Below are 18,116 nucleotides of genomic sequence, written 5' to 3'. Positions count from 1 at the left end.
CTTAAACCTGGGAGGCGGAGGTTGCAGTGAGCCAAGTTTGTGCCACTGGACTCCATATTGGGCAAGAGTGAGACTCCATCTCAAAAAACAACAAAAACAAAACAACAACAACAACGAAAAGGAAGAAACAGTGAATGTGGTGAAACTGTGAACTATTTTTTACTCTTTCTGTTTCCCTTACTGTTACATTACTTGTACAACAAATGAATTAAGAATAAGAGAGAGGGGTACATATCCTGCAGCATCTATCCTACACTGATAGAGGCCACCATACCCTATTATCAAGACAAAAAATAGGTCTCTTGGGAGTATCTCCTCCAACATAGGCTGAAACAAGACAGGTTTTGTATAGGTATATAATTTTCAACTAGTTTGAAAATATATTTACCAGGATATTCTTTATTGAGAAGTGCCAATAACCTAAAGTTTCACTTAAGTATAAAACTCAACAGAGCACAAATAGGTTAAGTAACCAACCATAATGGAAACCTCATAATACCAAGTCCATATATTTAAAATACTGTTTATTTGTGATTTAACATTAATTAGCATTACATCTAAGAGCAATATCAGATAACATTTATACATTTTTCCACAGGACACAGAGGTTCATTGGCTCATTCTTTATGCCAAAGCAAGTAAATAGAGGCATTAGCAAAAGGTGCAATAGTTCACTGTTGTGTTTAAAAAATATTTATGCACATTGCATTCATTTAGATATATATATTTTTTAAAAGTTATGGAAAAGCATAGTTCACAGGTTACTGTTTCTACATACATTGTAATACAACATAAATGATGTAGAACATAAAAAAATCCTCCAATACAGAGTGAAGCAACTGAAAGTTTCCACCAAGAGATTAAAACACTGAGTCCAGTAGTTAGTGAGATCTAGAATGACATTTCCAGGCTCTGGCTCAACTCTGCATTATCATATGCACACGGTCAAACAGAACCAGCTCCAAAACACACTGTAATCAATGTAATTTTTTGCATGCCAACTCACCCTCAAGAAACACTTTGGGTTATTTTTACCTATGGATCATTCTGGATCACTGATTTTGCATCGATTTGTGACATCACTTGGGTGAAAGGGGAAAAGCCTACCTTAAGCCTAGGTTTAAATTTGTATTTACATTAAAAAGAAAGTTAACTGAAAAGATTTTTTAAAAATCTATAGAAATCAAGAAGTGGTAGTTTTCTTCCTGGTGGGATTAGACCTGCTGATTTCTTCTAGTGCTGCCCTCTAAAGATACACAAGGTTAGAAAGAGTTGACCTTTTTAAAACTCAAATATTAACCAAGAATTTTTTTTGGCAGAAAAGCAGAATTTTACAAATTTGGGACATGTTTCCAACAAACATACTTCGTATCCTACCGTGAATATGAGTCACTATCAAACTAGAATTCTTTTCACATCCCATCTTTTGTTCCCTTAACTTTTCACTTTCACTTTCATTCTTTTTCATTTGGCTACCTTATGAGACTTTTCTTTATTCATTAGCAATACTAAGAGAAAAATACAGTATAAGATTCAAATATGAATCTAGATGTACCTTTATATGCTCTAATCCCCTTTTGACACCAAGTCCTTGGATTCATCAATTATATTTAAGTATGCTCAGTACCAAGCAGTCTTAAGTATGCTCTATTGTGAAAAGATTGGCTAATATGCTTAGGACACTTTTATACTGAATGGTATACAAACATCAACATACAAAAATTGTTTTTTTGCCAGAGTTAAACTAAATAACCCATGTTATGTGTAAAAAATCCCCTTTGTTGAAAAATAAGGGCTTTCTAAACTAATAAAAAAAGGAAGTTTTCAAAAATTATAGTTTATTAAAACAACTTTTTTTGGCAAACAAAGTTACTCCAGGTGAGGAAATTTTATACTGTGAATAAAATTCCAAATCAATCTTTTCTTAAAACTTTTTAAAAAATTATGTGCCAGTGTATACTAATGCTATAGACTCTTGTCTTAGAAGCTTTTAAAGCCTTCTGTTAATGCCCATTGAAACAATGGGGACCCCCCAAAATATAGTCAATAATGATAAAAAATTAATCTGATTACCAAGTGAAGCAGGAATTGAGAAATGAAAATTCTCACTTGCTCACTGGCAATTTCTTTCTAACAGATATTATGGAGAAGGCCTGAAGAAATTCAGACAGATATCTGGTTATGGTGAATTACAGTAACACTTCATGAGGGCAGAGCTAATTAAAACTAGTAACTGCTTAAAATTCAAAGTCATTTTTGGACATATAAAATGAGAGATGAATGTGAAAGTTTTGTTCTTGTAAAACCTCTTTCCAGTTCTTAAAGTCCAGTTTGTTACATCCCCCAATCTGATCTAACATTGGGTATTAATGATCAACTTAAACGTGGTAATTAAATGTGCAATGTCACATTGTTATAATAGTAATTATAAAAAGACTTTATTTAGGCCTCAACTTTCTCCTTTTTTTTGTTCTTTTTCAGAAAAGAAGGAGTGCGGAATTTCTTCTTTTTCTTGGATGGTGATTTTGAAGGTGAGCCTTCAGGTGACAGGACTTCTTCGATTTTCTCTGGAGACTTAATGGTAATCTCGATGTTTTCTATGGTTGTACTTGTAGTTAACCTACTTACTCGCTTAGCAAGCTCATCTTCAACATCATGCATATCATCTTTGCCATTTACTACCATGACAGGCACTTCCATGGAGATGAAGCTCTTGGAAAACAGCTCATGGTTTTCTACAAAAGGGGAGAGTTTTTGAGGGGTTATTTTATATACTTAATATTTTTGCTTTACTTTACAAAACTGAAATGTTTTAGCAATGTAATAAGGCATTACTTTAATTCTAATGAAGACAGATCATTATTTTAATACACTGTGATACAGTAGCATGAAGCTAATTTTCTTTAATGATATAAAGGGGAAAGGAACAAAGCTGTTAAACCAAAGAGCAAAAGCTATATAATCCCAGTTTGATGAAATGACAGTTTCATTGTAAATCAAGTCAGCATAAATGAGTAAGACAACATATTCTTCTTCAATTTTGGGATCATTTGGCAATCAATACTGAAAAAGATTTCATGGTGCTAACTGGGAGATATTTATTTTAATTTCACAAATTCTTAAGAACTACGGGTTGCCAAAAATTCAGATTAAGGTAAATCAATATAAATGTTGAACAAAAGTAGTGCTCCATTTTTAATGATATAAAATATATAATTATTGGGAGATTTAAGTAAAATCTATGGAAAACTTACTGTGATGAGGTGTTCAACTTTCTCATATGAAAACAAACACAGAGGGGCAGATTCAAGACTAACTCAGTGAATGCTATATGGGGAATTACATTGAGTACCTTCTAATTTTTCAGGGACATTTTGCGGTGACTGAGTTTGAGACTGAATTTGTGAAACAGATGAAGCGTCATCTGAGAGTAATTCCTGCTCAGCATCTGTTGGATAAAAGTTTGGTTAAAAGCCATGCAAAACAAAACAAGCAGCATATGATTTTAGAGAGGTTAGCGCATCTATCAAAAGCCTGCATACACAGAGATGATAAATTCTTCAGCAGTGAGCTGAGCATGCTAACAGTTATCCCATACATCCATAATTATACATTAAGAGGAGGTTAATGTGTTAACATTTCTGGCTGCTAAAAGTTATTTTACAAATAGGTTTACAAAGGATACACAGCTACTGGCAGCCCAGGCAAATGATATGTTGCATGTAGCTTTTGCTAGCATTAGAAAACCAAAACATACTGCACAGCCAGATGAAAAGAATTATAAAGCCTCACCAATGATGCTACATTAATGAGGCAGAATGCTTCACTTAATTTTTGAACAATGTTCAATCAGTTATTTCTATCAGTGCAATGATACTGAGCTAATTCATAAGGTCATAATAAATGTAGAGGAAACTATTTATAAAATTATATAAAAACGGCGATGGTTCTAGAGTGCAACATTTGTTACCTGGCATCTTTAGGCTTTCAAAAAAACAAGAGATTAAAGAGGGACATTTTAAAAAATACAAAAAACAGAGAAAGCTCCCAACTTTATGTTAGAATAAATAAATTCAATAACACCACTTAAAATATTTAGTATAATTACATTAATGAGTCAGGATGACTCCCTCTTGTGACAAAGGCACAAAAAACTGTTCCTTGGACAATCAATGTCATTAGTTCTTCCTACATGATATCTAACATGAACAAAAATTTCATTAACTGTTTTGCTTTGCATAAACATTTCAACTGTATGTTTTGGATACTCTAAAGCAGAGGCTCTTACCCTCTTTTTGGGCCAGAGGCTTCTTGTCCCTGACCCCAAACCCTGCCTTCCCTAAATGTGTATCTTACACAATTAAGCATGTATTTTTCAGGTGGCTCACGGACTGCCTGAAGCTTATCCAAAGAATCAAAATAAAGAACCTCTGCTAGGAAAAAATCTCTCATTCTAGAGAAAAAGGGAGCTAGTAGTCAATTGTTAAGATGTTTTCATTAACAAGTCTTAAACATAATCCTAACAATCTGCTTACTAAGGTTTCCGAAGCCAGAAAACTCAATGTACTAGAGTGTCCATGTGCTTAAGGGAAGTCACATCAAAATGTTAGCAGTTTGTTTCAAATTTTGACTTTGAAGTGACAATGTTGGCATCTTGAGACAACCAGAAACAGAGATTTCACAAAGCATCAAAACTACATACTTGTGACTCTATAATTATTTAAGAGAGTTTAAAAAAAATCACATACTTATGAAATGTTTAAATCCATTAACATATCTACATCTACTTTGGCTAGTTAATTCTTTACTCAGCTGGGAATCTCACTTTCCAGACGATTTTATTATAAAATGGTAGCATTCAGATTATTTTCTTTTTCTTTTTTCTTCTTTAAGTCAGAGTTTCTCTCTGTTGCCCAGGCTGGAGTGCAGTGGCACGATCTCAGCTCACTGCAATCTGCACCTCGCAGCTTCAAGTGATTCTCCTGCCTCAGCCTCCTGAGTAGCTAGGACTACAGGCCTGTGCCACCACATCTGGCTAATTTTTGTATTCTTAATAGAGATGGGGTTTCGCCATGTTGGCCAGGCTGGTTTCAAACTCCTGACCTCAAGCAATCCACCTGCCTGGGCCTCCCAGAGTGCTAGGATTACAGGTGTGAGCCACTGCCCCTGGCCCGCACTGACTGCTTTCTATCATCCAACATGAGCACTTTATTGTTATCAGTGTGGCTTATCCTAGGCTGAATCTAAACATTAACTAACCTTCTAGGCCTTGTTGTTTACGTTCGATTGTCTTCTTATACTCTTCAAGTTCTCCTTCTGTGAGGTGACTAAATGGGTTAGGAGGAGCGGGTGGGCCTTGATCATCATCTTCAAATTGCATAGTCTTACAAAGAAAAAATAAAAATCAACTCATTACGAGGAGTTTTACTTATGTATCTATCTATTTATCCATCCAAATACACACAAATGCACATATGATGTTTGTGAAGGCTTACTTCACAACAATCATAAGAAACAACAAGGTAACATGCTTTGTTTAAAATGTTCTTCTAAGATTAATGCTCTTAAACCACTGGTCCAATGGACTAAAATTGCCGTGATGTTTCCTCAATAAGCCTAAATAAGTACACTTTAATAATTTTTTTTTTTATTTGAGACGGTGTGTCGCTCTTGTTGCCTAGGCTACTGGAATGCAATGGCGAGATCTCAGCTCACTGCAATCTCTGCCTCCTGGATTCAAGTGATTCTCCTGTCTCAGCCTCCTGAGTAGCTGGGATTACAGGCGTCTGCCACCATGCCTAGCTAATTTTGTATTTTTTACTAGAGACAGGGTTTCACCATGTTGGCCAGGCTGGTCTCAAACTCCCGACCTCAGGTGATCTGCCTGCGTCGGCCTCCCAAAGTGCTGGGATTACAGGTGTGAGCCACCACGCCCAGCTACATTTTAATAATTTTTTAAAAAACCATTATGCCAAATTCTAAAAGCTTCACATAACAAAAACAATCTCGAAAAAAATAAGAACCACTCCATTTCAAAGACCTTAGTAAAAAAGGCTTACAGAAATGAAACTGTACCAAAAGCAGTTCTTTAAATCTGTTATGAAAATAGGCTTGTAGTTGTTTTCTCTAGGAAAGGAAATAGAATTTCAGTTGCACCTGGCATATGGAAGCCATCTATCTCTCTATCTGTCTGTCTGTCTGTCTGTCTATCTATCTATTTATTTATTTTGAGAGGGCGTTTCGCTCGTTACCCAGGCTGGAGTACAATGGCGCGATCTCGGCTCACCGCAACCTCCGCCTCCCTGGGTTCAGGCAATTCTTCCTGCCTCGGCCTCCTGAGTAGATGGGATTACAGGCATGCGCCACCATGCCCAGCTAATTTTTTGTATTTTTAGTAGAGACGGGGTTTCACCATGTTGACCAGGATGGTCTTGATCTCTTGACCTCGTTATCCACCCTCCTTGGCCTCCCAAAGTGCTGGGATTACAGGTGTGAGCCACTGCACCCGGCCCATCAATTTATTTTTTATCCCTCCCCAAACACCATTAAAATGATAGTAAAGGAATAATAATTTGAAAAAAACTCTTAAGGAAAAAAGAATGAGGAGACAGCAAAGGATGAGAAATGTTAACACATTTTTGGAAGATAGAATGCAAGTGGAACAGCAGGTAGCAGAGCTGAGAAAGTTGAAGCCTCAGTCCTGAAAAAAAGGATGCAAATGAGAAGCATGCTTATTTGCCCTGAAGAGGTCTGGTAAAGCCCAGAATCTAGAATCAACAGGTACCACTGAAGATGGTGGTGAGGAAAAGGTGAGAATATAGGAAGAACAAGTTAAAAGTCTGAATAAGAAACAGATTCCCAGGTTCCCTTCCCTATTCCAGAGCCAAGCATTTCCCTCTCTCTCATCTCTGCGGAAGATCAGAGGTTTATTCTTTAGAAAAACTAAGGGATACAAAATACAGCTGCGGGCTCCTAGAATGATGCTTGGAAACTGATAGACTGGAGAGTTCTTTTCCAGATAAACTAAGTAGTCCCAAATAAAAGAATTAGAGAGAGGAATGTCTGGGGATTTCCCAGAGAAACAACCTGGTCCACATCCAATCACCCTACAATGAAGCCCACCAATCCCCAAACTCTGTATACACCTAGAGCTTCCGAGAGGCTTTCATGTCTCATTATTCCATATAAACAGACATATAAACTCAGAATAGACAAAGACAACAAAGGCAAATGAAGAAAACCTAAAATTGATACCCTTAGGGCAATAAGAGAAAGTGTATCTATAAAAAAAGACCAGGATGTTATTAAAAAGGAACATTCAGAGAATAAGAACTGTTAAAAATAAAAAAAGTTAACATCAAAATAAAAAATTAAAAGGGTTAGAAAACATCCCAGAAAGTAGGATACAAAGATAAAGAGACGGCAAGTAGGAGAGAAAAGAAAAAAATCAGAGGCTCAAAGAGGCCCAACATCCAAACCAACAGGATAACCTGACAGAGAAAGAAATGGTAAGAAACCTCTTGAAGAAACACTTTAAAAAAAAAACTACCAGAACTGAAGGATATGACTCAGTAGATTGAAAAGGCTTACTAATTACTTAGAAAAAAGACTAAAAAGAGATCTATGAAGCACATAATCATAAAATTTCAGAACAGTAGGGATGTAGAAATGTCTAAAAGCAAAAAAAAAAAATCCTAAATAAAGGTTTAGAAATCCCAATGCCTTCCTAACTTCAACAATACAATGGGACAACAGAATAATGTTTTTCATATTTCAGAAGAAAATTATTTCCAAACTACTCTATATCCATTATATGCACATTTGAAGGTATAATAAAGGCATTTCAGACTGTTACCTCCTATGTATCCTTTTCTCAGAAAGCTATTAGAGGGTGTGTTCTATGGTAACAGAAGAATTCAAGAAAGCAGAAGACAGAAGATACAGGAAACAGAGTACAATGTAGATGAGCAGCATTGGAATCCTCCAGATGAACCTGCACAGCTGGCCCGAGAACAACCAATTTAGATTTGGATCAGAATGATGGGGGTGGGGGAGACACAGGTGGCTTGGAACAGAGATTACCTGTTGCCTTTGACCCTATGGAAAATAATATTAGGATGGACTTTATTTTTTATTTTTTTGAGACAGAGTGTCACTGTCGCCAGGCTGGAGTGCAATAGCATGATCTCGGTTCACTGCAACCTCTCTGCCTCTAGGGTTCATGTGATTCTCCTGCCTCAGCCTCCCAAGTAGCTGGGACTACAGGTGCACGCCACCACACCCAGCCAATTTTTATATTTTTATTTCTTTTTCTTTTTTTTGAGACGGAGTTTCGCTCTTGTTACCCAGGCTGGAGTGCAATGGCATGATCTCGGCTCACCGCAACATCCACCTCCTGGGTTCAGGCAATTCTCCTGCCTCAGTCTCCTGAGTAGCTGGGATTACAGGCATGCGCCACCATGCCCAGCTAATTTTTTGTATTTTTAGTAGAGACGGGTTTCACTATGTTGACCAGGATGGTCTTGATCTCTTGACCTCGTGATCCACCTGCCTCGGCCTCCAAAAGTGCTGGGATTACAGGTGTGAGCCACCGCGCCTGGCCCCCAGTTTTTTGTATTTTTAGCAGAAATAGGGTTTCACCATGTTGGCCAGGATGGTCTCAATTTCTTGACCTTGTAATCCACCCACCTTGGCCTCCCAAAGTGCTAGGATTACAGGTGTGAGCCACCATGCCTGGCCAGGACTTTGTAATTTTGTTAAGAAGTTTGGGAAGAACTAAGCCAATGTACCCCAAATAATAAGCCAATGAAAAAAAGGCAAGGTGAGGGTAGGGAGGGGTAAGTTATGTAAGAAAGGAAATACTACCTGGCTCAGCAGCAAATATGCAGTAATATAAATAGTGAAAGCTGATTTAACAAAAAAACAAAACCAGCTGTGACGTATCCTTACTGGGAGAATGGGGAGAAGGACAAGGGAAGCATTGTATAAAAAGGCTAAATCCCCATCTTTCAAAAATATTTCATTAATTCTAAGATGAACATTTTCCACCTCTGAAATTGGGAATCAACTTATGGCTTCTACAATTATAATTGGCAGTGTTTTTTTCTCTTTTAGTGACATGTAAGATAATGGTACTTCTTATAATGGATGACATAGATTTGATGAAAAATAGTCAAGGTCTAAAACTGACAGACCAAGAAAAAGCAGAATATGCTCTTCAGAAACATCAAAGTAGGACCAGGAGCAGTGGTTTACACCTGTAATCCCAATACTTCAGGAGGTCAAGGCTGGAGGATCACTTGAGGCCAGGTCTTCATGACTATTCTGGGCAACACAGTGAGACCGCATCTCAACTAACTAGAAACATCAAGGTAAATATTAGAAGCAATGAAAAGAAAAGGAAGTCGCTGCACCTGTAAACTGGAAATTGTGGGTGGCATTTTAAGTCTTGTGGGTTGACTTTCTAACTTGTGCTTATATTAACAAAATAAATATTCATATTTAAAAAGCAATGAAATTAATGTGGTAGATCAAAAATAAAGATCATATTGCTTTATAAACTTACAGGAGGTGGCTTATCCACAACAATTCCAGCAAGCAACTGAGATTGTGGTCCTGCTGTTTTCAAATCATAGCGATTTTGTTCCCGAATCTGAATTGAAAAACAATTCAATAAAAAGTTCTTGAGGGCAACTATGCAGATGACCTTTGCTTTATCTTTTCATAAAAGCTTACTCTTTGACCATTCCAGAGTGAGAGCCTCTTTAATTTCCACCTCCATAAAGACTGCTTTTACCATCCTAACAACTCAAATTAGTCTCCTCCACTCTTTTTGGCATGTCACTTCCTTTTGTCTTAGGTTGTTAGAGAACGGCATCTTCCCCTAATAGGAGTGTTCTAAGGCAGAAATATGTTTAATACATCTTCCCCATGTAGCCTGTTCACCAATTACTAGCACAGACCTGGAGGCATTCAATATAAGTTAAAACTATACCGAATTAAATTCCAAATTCTTTTTTATTCAAACTTTTAAGTTTGGCATTAACCAGATTCAATCACTGGTGATTTAAACATAAAACAATTAAAATGTCCCCCCTGGCTACAGAAGACCATGTCTTACCTTATTTCTCTTTTCTAGTACCTCATTCGGGTTTGTGTTTAAAGGAACGAACTGATTTGGATCTTCAATTTTGATAGGTGTTCCTCCACTAACTTTAGATGAGTCCTCCGCTTTCATCCACTAAGAAATCAAAAATTTTCTAAAATGAAACTTCGTGTTAAGGAAATATTAGTAGATTGGCTAGATAACTACGGTCTCAAGAGGGGCACTGCCAATGTTTAAATAATTTCACTAAGCAATACTGCAGTGGTGAATTAGTTTCATCTCATACTAGTTAGAAAAGGGTCACAATCAGCATTCATTTAAAAAATAAATGCCATTACGATTCACAGAAATATATAATTACACTGCTAATTAAACTTTCTCCTTCTGTCAAGTGAAAATATAAGGCTGAAACTACTTCAAGTACAGAGAGCATGATCTCACATTCACTCATATTTAGGGTTCTATCTTCTGCACTGAAGACAGAAGTCACCAAAAAAAAAGAAAAAAAAAAAAACCCTTAACAATTATCTTAAGATTATCATACTTCATTTTTTATTTTTGGCAGACAGAAAAGGCCTAGCCCTAGTCAGCATTTTATAATGGGGATAATCTGGTATCTAATAGCAAAAGAACCATGGGGTTGGAAGGAGCTTATGTAATTCTCATTTACCCCATATTATAATCCTTAAAGAAACCTAATCTCATAAAGATTAATGATGGCTGACCATCAATCTCTGTCAACAAAATGAATTCTGAGAAACTATTGAGTTTAATTATGTTTTTTTACTGGGAGACAAGACATCTTAGACTACAGAAAAGACATTTTGATGTCTAGGTATTTTTGTATTGAATGCCATTTGTTTATATAAGATGAACTAATTTTGAATATCTAGAGCAGTGATGTCCAATCTTTTGGCCTCCCTGGGCCACACTGGAAAAATTGTCTTGGGCTACATATAAAGTATACTAACACACTAACAATAGCCAATAAACTTAAAAAAAAAATCACAAAAAATTCTCATAACGTTTTAATAAAGTTTACAAATTTGTGTTGAGCTGCATCCAAAGCCATACTGGGCCATAGACTGGACATTCTTCTTGATCTGAAGAATGTCTGGTGGTATGCACTCCAAACCAAACCAAATCTAAAGCAAAATTCTGAAAAAGATAAAATAACCCATTTCTCTACCTACAAAATCTTGCCTACAGGTAGCTATGTGCAATGATTCATGCAGCTTTGGTTCAATTAGCTGTTGATAACTTAATAGTTTTAATTCACTGGTGCAACAGTAACTACAAAGCAGTATCATGTAGTGGGCAAGAACTGGGCTCAAGAGTCACTGTCTGCATGCAGATCCCCAGTTTACCATTAAAACATGATTGATTAACCCTTCTTGCTTTGGTTTTCTCATCTATAAAATAGACAGAAAAACAGCATCATTCATATTAGGAGAAGCAAATGAGATAATTCATGTACAGCACTTAGAACAGTGACTTGTACAAAGTTAAAACCTGGTAAGTCACAGTAGTATTTTTAAATATTATTTTACTTTCCAAATATTTTCAATATCTAACATTCAATTCCTAAGTAACTAGGCAAAACATTTAGTAAAGGCAAACTAAATAAATTACTGGCACACCGTGATTTTGGTTCGGGGACTAGTTTCTCCATTCCGAGACTCCTCAGGCACATTCACTTTCATGTAAGTATTTGGTGAGTTCAGCCATCTTGTTTTTTCACGCTGTTGCCTCTGTGCCATGTATTTGAGAGGAGAGAGTGGCACTGTGTCGTCTTCAAAGGAAAAAGCTGTCACAGTTGCTGGGATTTCCACATCACTCTTGTGCCTAGGCTTCTCTCGAATGAGAGGATGTCTGTAAGCATAGCCTGTTCTATACCCCTAAGGGAGGGAAAAACCACATTTGAAGCATCAAACTTGTACCAACAACAGCACTGGGATCCTAATACCTTATATAAATGATTTAAAAGACTCCTTTGTTGAAAAACAAAGGAAAAAGCATCTTTCCAAATGCTACATAATTTTCATGTAACTAGAGTTGAAATCGTGCAAATTTCAAGATCTAGTTAAAGCTGATTACAGTTGTTATTGTAATTTCCATTCACACCACTGTTCCCGACAAAGGAACAGTTCTAAATTGCTGACCATTAGCGCTTTCTACCTATAAAACTGTTTTGGGGAAGCTAATCTCAGCGCTCATTTAAGTCTTTGTTCCTGAGTCTGAAGGCACTCTGCCTTCTGAGCTTTCACAGAAGAGGGTAAAATCTAAGGTAACATTTGCTAAACCATACAGCTAATAAGGGGTTACTATCCAAAATATATAAGGAACTCAAAAAATAGCAAGAAAAGAACCCAATTAAAAAATGGGCAAAGGATCTGAATAAACATTTTCAAAAGATGACATACAAATGGTCAACAAGTATATTAAAAAATGCTTAACATCACTAATCAAGAAAATGCACATTAAATCACAATGAGATATCATGTCCTATCTGTCAGAATTATTGTATCAAAAATATGAAAGATAACAAGTGTTAGAGACAATGTAGGAAGAAAGGGAATCTTTGCGCACTGTTGGTGGCAATGTAAATTAGTACAGCCATTATGGAAAACAGTATGGAGGTTCCTCATACAATTAAAAATAAAACTACCATATGATCCAGCAGTCTTATTACCAGATATATATCCAAAGGAAATGCAATCAGTATGTCAAGAAGATGTCTGCAGTCGCTTGTTAGTTGCACCATTATTCACAATAGCCAAGATATAGAATCATCCCAAATGTCCACTGATGGATAGGATTAAAATGTGGTATATATAACATTATAGAATACTATTCAGCCTTAAATAAGAAATTCTGTCAAATGTGACAACATGGATAAACCTAGAGGACATTATGTTAAATGAAATCAACTAGGCACAGAAAGACAACTACTACATGATCTCACTTACATACAAATCTTAAAAAATTGAACCTGTTGGGCATGGCAGCTCACACCAGCAATCCCAGCACTTTGGGAGACTGCGTGGGAAGGCCGTTTGAGCACAGGAGTTCAAGATCAGCCTGGGCAACATGGAGAAACTGTATCTCTACAAAAAGTGAAAAAAAAAAAAAAAAAAAAGCCAGGTACGGTGGCACACACCTATGGTCCCAACTACACATGAAGCTGAGGTGGAAGAATGGTTTGACACCAGCAGGTTGAGGCTGCAAGTGAGCCGTGATCATGTCACTGCCCTCCAAATGAGACCCTGCCTCAAAAAAAAAAAAAAAAATTGAACTCATAAAATTAGAGTAGAATAGTGGTTACTAGGAGGTGGGGACGGAGAGATGTTGATCAAATGATACAAATTTCAGTTAGACAGTAGGGAAAACTTCAAGAGATACACTGAACTATGGTGACTATAGTTAATAACAATATATTCTAATCTTGAAAAAAAAACAAAAAAAGACATTTGTAAGTTCTGTTTGATTCTCAAGGGTGTGGTTAAATCACCCTGAAATGCTTTCCTAGGGCCAAACTCAGCTTCTGGAGGAGTACAGAGCATGTTCTACAACCAAAACAAAATGGAAGCATCTGCTCTTGAATCTGAACACATTAAATCCAAGTTTTATTTCAACTTTGCAACCTACCAAGTTGTCCAGAGTCCTCATAAGCCCTTCAAACTCAATTTCGCCAACCTTCCATTTTTGATGCGAACCCATATTCACACCTCCTCCACCAGATACTGCTACAGTGTGAGTGAAAGCTTTATACTTCTGAAAGTCCAGTACACTGAGATTGTCTACTCCACCTGCCCCTGCTAGCGCCTGCACCTGTAATCAATGGGAAAATATACAGAGATACAAAAGTATGAAGACGATAATGAGTATTTTACTTACAAAAAGGCACAATTTCAGTTCGGCAAATATCTATAATATTTGCTCAGGCTACTAACAACAAAGACAAGATGACACTCTTGTGCCAGCAGACAGCTGAAGTATCTTTTCTACTTATCTGAAAAAGAAACCTTCCAAGACTCTGATCCTCCCCGGTGGAAAACACATTTAGAGCCATACCTCTTAAAAGCAACTGAATTCTCCTGCCAAATTTTAAATTTCTTTTCTTGAAGTTTTCCCAGGGTTATCCAGTTAATACTTTTGTTAAAAGTTATAATTTTAAGGGAATACAAAAACACTGTACTTTGAATTTAAAAATATTTAGGCAGAAGCCATCAGCTCATTATCTGAATTTAATTAAGCTTTTCATAGCCCCATTTGAGAAGAGCAGGAGGGACCACTAAAGCAAAAAAGAAGTAGATTTTTAGAACAAGTTAATTTTGGTAGAAAAAGGTTTTGGTTTTGGTTTTCTTCCTTGTGCCCCTTCCAGTAAATTAAGATTACTACCATTTGCTTCATGACAATCTGCTTTAAGAGAAAATTAGGGACTTAACATAAATTCAGCAACTCTGATTAAAAAAAAAGTAGTTAGTATCCAACTTCCCGTCATAATGAGGCTGTGGAACTGCTGAAAACTTCAATTTCATGAAACTTCTGGCCCTAGCCAAACTTTTTACAAAAGTGACCACAGCACATTCGATTCTTGATTTGCGGCTGTTTTTCTTTCTTAATTAGCACCACCACTAGAGGGTAAAAACAGAGAAATATGCAATTGTACTATCTTAAAAAGCAGGATTGTAGGGAAAATGATGTTTTTGCGGCCCTTAGATTGTGTATGAGAAAATTTTAATTTCCTTTCCTCCTATTTTCAATTCAAGAGATAACTGAGTTGAGAAACCCTCTCTACTTAAGTAGAGCACAACTTCTCTTAAAAGGCAAAAAGCCACTAATAGGTATTTGGAAATAAGTATACACAAAATTCAACTAAATGAGCAAATAACAAAGTAATTAAAAAAGGGGAATAATGTTTCCTACCTGAATCTCACAGGCTAGCTGCACATTAAAAATATAATGAAAAGCCTCCTCTACTGTTTCTCCAAGCGCAACCACACCGTGATTCCTGAGTACCAGCACCTAAAATAGAATGCCCACAGCAATCACTCTAAATAACTGGCATAGCTCACACTGTTTTCATCAACAGCAGCAGCAACAAAAATAGCTCCTTAGACAAACTCTACATACCTTACAACTTGGCCCCAGAACTTTCTGCAGTTGAATTCTCTCTTCCTGTTCATCCAGTGACCCTTGGTAGTCATAATAGGCAACATCTCCCAGAATAAGAGATTCTTGAGAAATTGGAAGGATCCCACATTTCATGGAGGATACCTATTTGGTTTTGCCCATACCAAGATAACACATTTGGTTACTAAATACATTTTCATGAGAACCTGATTGTTTGGTCAGCTCAGAAAAGCACTAGCCTATTCACTGTGTTCACCACTGCAGCCCACCTCCCACTTTGTTTCTTCCACGCACTAAAAAAGGACTTAAATACAGCTCAACTTAGGTGTGTCAAATATTACGAAAAAACCTTTGCTCCAAAAAACTCAATGGCCCAATTTTCATCCTGATTAAAATCCAAATGCTGTTTCTCCAGCTGTTTCCTAGAATGGTAGCATTTGGTCCCCAGGGCCTTTCACTTTCTGGGTATGCAGAATTATTATTTCAAATATGATTTTGAAAAGCAGATAATAAAGCATCCTGTTAAAAAAGCCACAAAATAATACATCTTCCAGGGGCACTGCCAGTTTTGGCCTTGCATTGACTTACAGCTGCTGTTGCAAGGGTATGGATGTGTATCACACACTTAACATCAGGACGTGTTGAATAGATTGCAGCATGGGGACTGAATCCTGTATGGTCAATTTTCAAATTGGTACTTCCCTGGTCAACCACTTCTCCTATTATATTGACTTTCACCTGGAAAAAATCAGAAAGACATATTTAACTGCTGCATATGTACCAAAGTTTGTGTTTCACAAGCTAAACCAGGGGGTAGCAAACTTTTTTGTAAAAGGTCAGATAGTAAATATTTTGGACTCTGTGGGCCTCTGCTGCAATTATTCAGCTCTGCAGGTGGGGTACAAAAGCAGCCATAAACAATCTGGGCTAGGCGCAGTGGCTCAAGCCTGTAATCCCAGCACTTTGGGAGGCCGAGGCGGGTGGATCACAAGGTCAAGAGATCGAGACCATCCTGGTCAACATGGTGAAACCCCGTCTCTACTAAAAATACAAAAAATTAGCTGGGCATGGTGGCGCGTGCCTGTAATCCCAGCTACTCAGGAGGCTGAGGCAGGAGAATTGCCTGAACCCAGGAGGCGGAGGTTGCGGTGAGCCGAGATCACGCCATTGCACTCCAGCCTGGGTAACAAGAGCGAAACTCTGTCTCAAAAAAAAAAAAAAAAAAAAAATCTGTAAGTTAACAGGTATAGCTTTGTTCCCATTAGACTTTATTTATAAAACAGGTAGTAGGCAACAAAACAGTACTCAGCAAGTACACTTTCCAAGAAACTGAGAAACTGCTCTTCATCGGAGGTCTGAATAAGTCTGGCATATATCGAATTGGCTAGAAAACTTCTATTTGCTAACACTGCAATAAGCACCCAGAACCAAGGTGGCTCCTATTGCTCTGTGTAAGCTAATGACAGTGGCTGGAGTAGTCATGGAAAAGATGAAATGCTAAGAAGGTCAGATCCTATACTCACACCAACTGAACTTCGTTTAAATCTAGCTATGAACATAGTTTGTGTGTGTTTTGGTGGTTTTTTTTTGTTTGTTTGTTTTTGAGACAGAGTCTCGACCTGTCACCCAGGCTGGAGTGCAATGGTGTGATCTCGGCTCACTGCAGCCTCTGCCTCCCGGGTTCAAGCGATTCTCCTGCCTCAGCCTCCTGAGTAGCTGGGATTACAGGTGTGCACCACCAGGCCTGGCTAATTTTTTATATCTTTAGTAGAGATGGGGTTTCACCATGTTGGCCAGGCTAGTCTCAAACTCCTGACCTTAAGATCCACCCACCTCAGTCTCTCCCAAAGTTATGGGATTACAGGTGTGAACCCAGCTGTGTTTTTTTAAAGACAAATTTCTGAGTGTATAGGGTGGGAAAAAAAAATCAAGATTCCCTTCAAAACACAGATAACTGTTAAGACCAACTCATTTGTTAGTCTCTTCAATTACGCTGTTACACTGTTCCCCAAAGCTTTTCTTTAAAATAACAGCATAGTTCAAATTCCCTTCACTGTTCACTTGTAAACTTTTTCCATCCATACCTTCCCTTATTCTGTCCTGTGCTAAAAGCTAAGAACTGTCAGAAAAGCAAAAAAAAAGCTCAGAAAAAGTAACACCAGAATGAAAAATTATACCAGATTGGAGGCTGTAGCTTCAGAAAAAGATAGGCCTCTGGGAATTATTATAATGTGGTCTTGCTCCTTACTTATTCTTACCTGGAAAAAAACAACAAGGAATTACTATGAAATGGTTCATATTTTGCAGTGGAAACAAGACTACAAATATATTTACAATGAATAACTGTAAGCAACCTGGAGGAAAAAACCCAAAAAAGCAAAAATTAAAGGTCTACAACATGAAACTTTCCTAAAGTTCCCCTCAGGTACTTGCTAAGAAATTCTGACATTGGTTTTTTTTACTGGACTTATCTAAAAGTGTTATTTTGGGGTTCTAAGGTTATTTAGGGTCAGCTATGTTCATAAAAAATAAATGCCAATAGCATTCAAGCCAATGTGGTAATGATTATAACCTTAATTTATAACTTGGAAATTAAGGCAAAATGGGCAAAGGAAAGAGAACAGAATCTCTTCCTAGGAAGGAATTAAAGATGGAAGGGGGAAAGGAAGAAAGATTCTTGGTGGAGTGCAGCTATATTATTTCCATGGGACAATATTTTAATACTCTTTTGTTTCCAAATAGCATCTTTTTCAAAGTGTGGCGAAATAAACATATAATGGTGAATGGAAAGGATACAAAAATAAAGACCAGGGAGGAAGCTTCTCTAACCTCCTCTATCTTTCTTGCCTCAAATGCTTCTTAAAGCCACTGATGC

General features: G+C 37.2%; 1 protein-coding gene across 50 annotated transcripts in view; it reads right to left on the bottom strand.

Moving 5' to 3' along the window:
- Positions 1-507: 507 nt before the first annotated feature.
- The window catches only part of ADD3 (adducin 3), a 130,198-nt gene continuing 112,589 nt past the window's right edge, over positions 508-18,116 (bottom strand). For 27 of the 50 annotated variants that reach the window (XM_078346446.1, XM_078346445.1, XM_035269037.3 and 24 more), the window contains 11 exons: positions 17,419-17,499; positions 15,830-15,979; positions 15,242-15,385; positions 15,035-15,133; positions 13,754-13,936; positions 11,746-12,003; positions 10,121-10,240; positions 9,566-9,652; positions 5,260-5,383; positions 3,353-3,448; positions 508-2,735 (listed from right to left, as the gene is read on the bottom strand). In XM_078346446.1, the coding sequence (XP_078202572.1) occupies positions 2,443-2,735; positions 3,353-3,448; positions 5,260-5,383; positions 9,566-9,652; positions 10,121-10,240; positions 11,746-12,003; positions 13,754-13,936; positions 15,035-15,133; positions 15,242-15,385; positions 15,830-15,979; positions 17,419-17,499 (1,635 nt within the window). In that variant the 3' untranslated portion in view covers positions 508-2,442. The remainder of the gene's footprint in view (positions 2,736-3,352; positions 3,449-5,259; positions 5,384-9,565; positions 9,653-10,120; positions 10,241-11,745; positions 12,004-13,753; positions 13,937-15,034; positions 15,134-15,241; positions 15,386-15,829; positions 15,980-17,418; positions 17,500-18,116) is intronic. The other 23 variants (XM_078346452.1, XM_078346449.1, XM_035269046.3 and 20 more) reach the window with 1 other exon arrangement.

This window comes from Callithrix jacchus, chromosome 12 (genome assembly GCF_049354715.1).
Source record: "Callithrix jacchus isolate 240 chromosome 12, calJac240_pri, whole genome shotgun sequence".
In the NCBI taxonomy this organism is placed as follows: Eukaryota; Metazoa; Chordata; class Mammalia; order Primates; family Cebidae; genus Callithrix; species Callithrix jacchus.
This window is presented reverse-complemented; position numbering and strand designations above follow the sequence as displayed.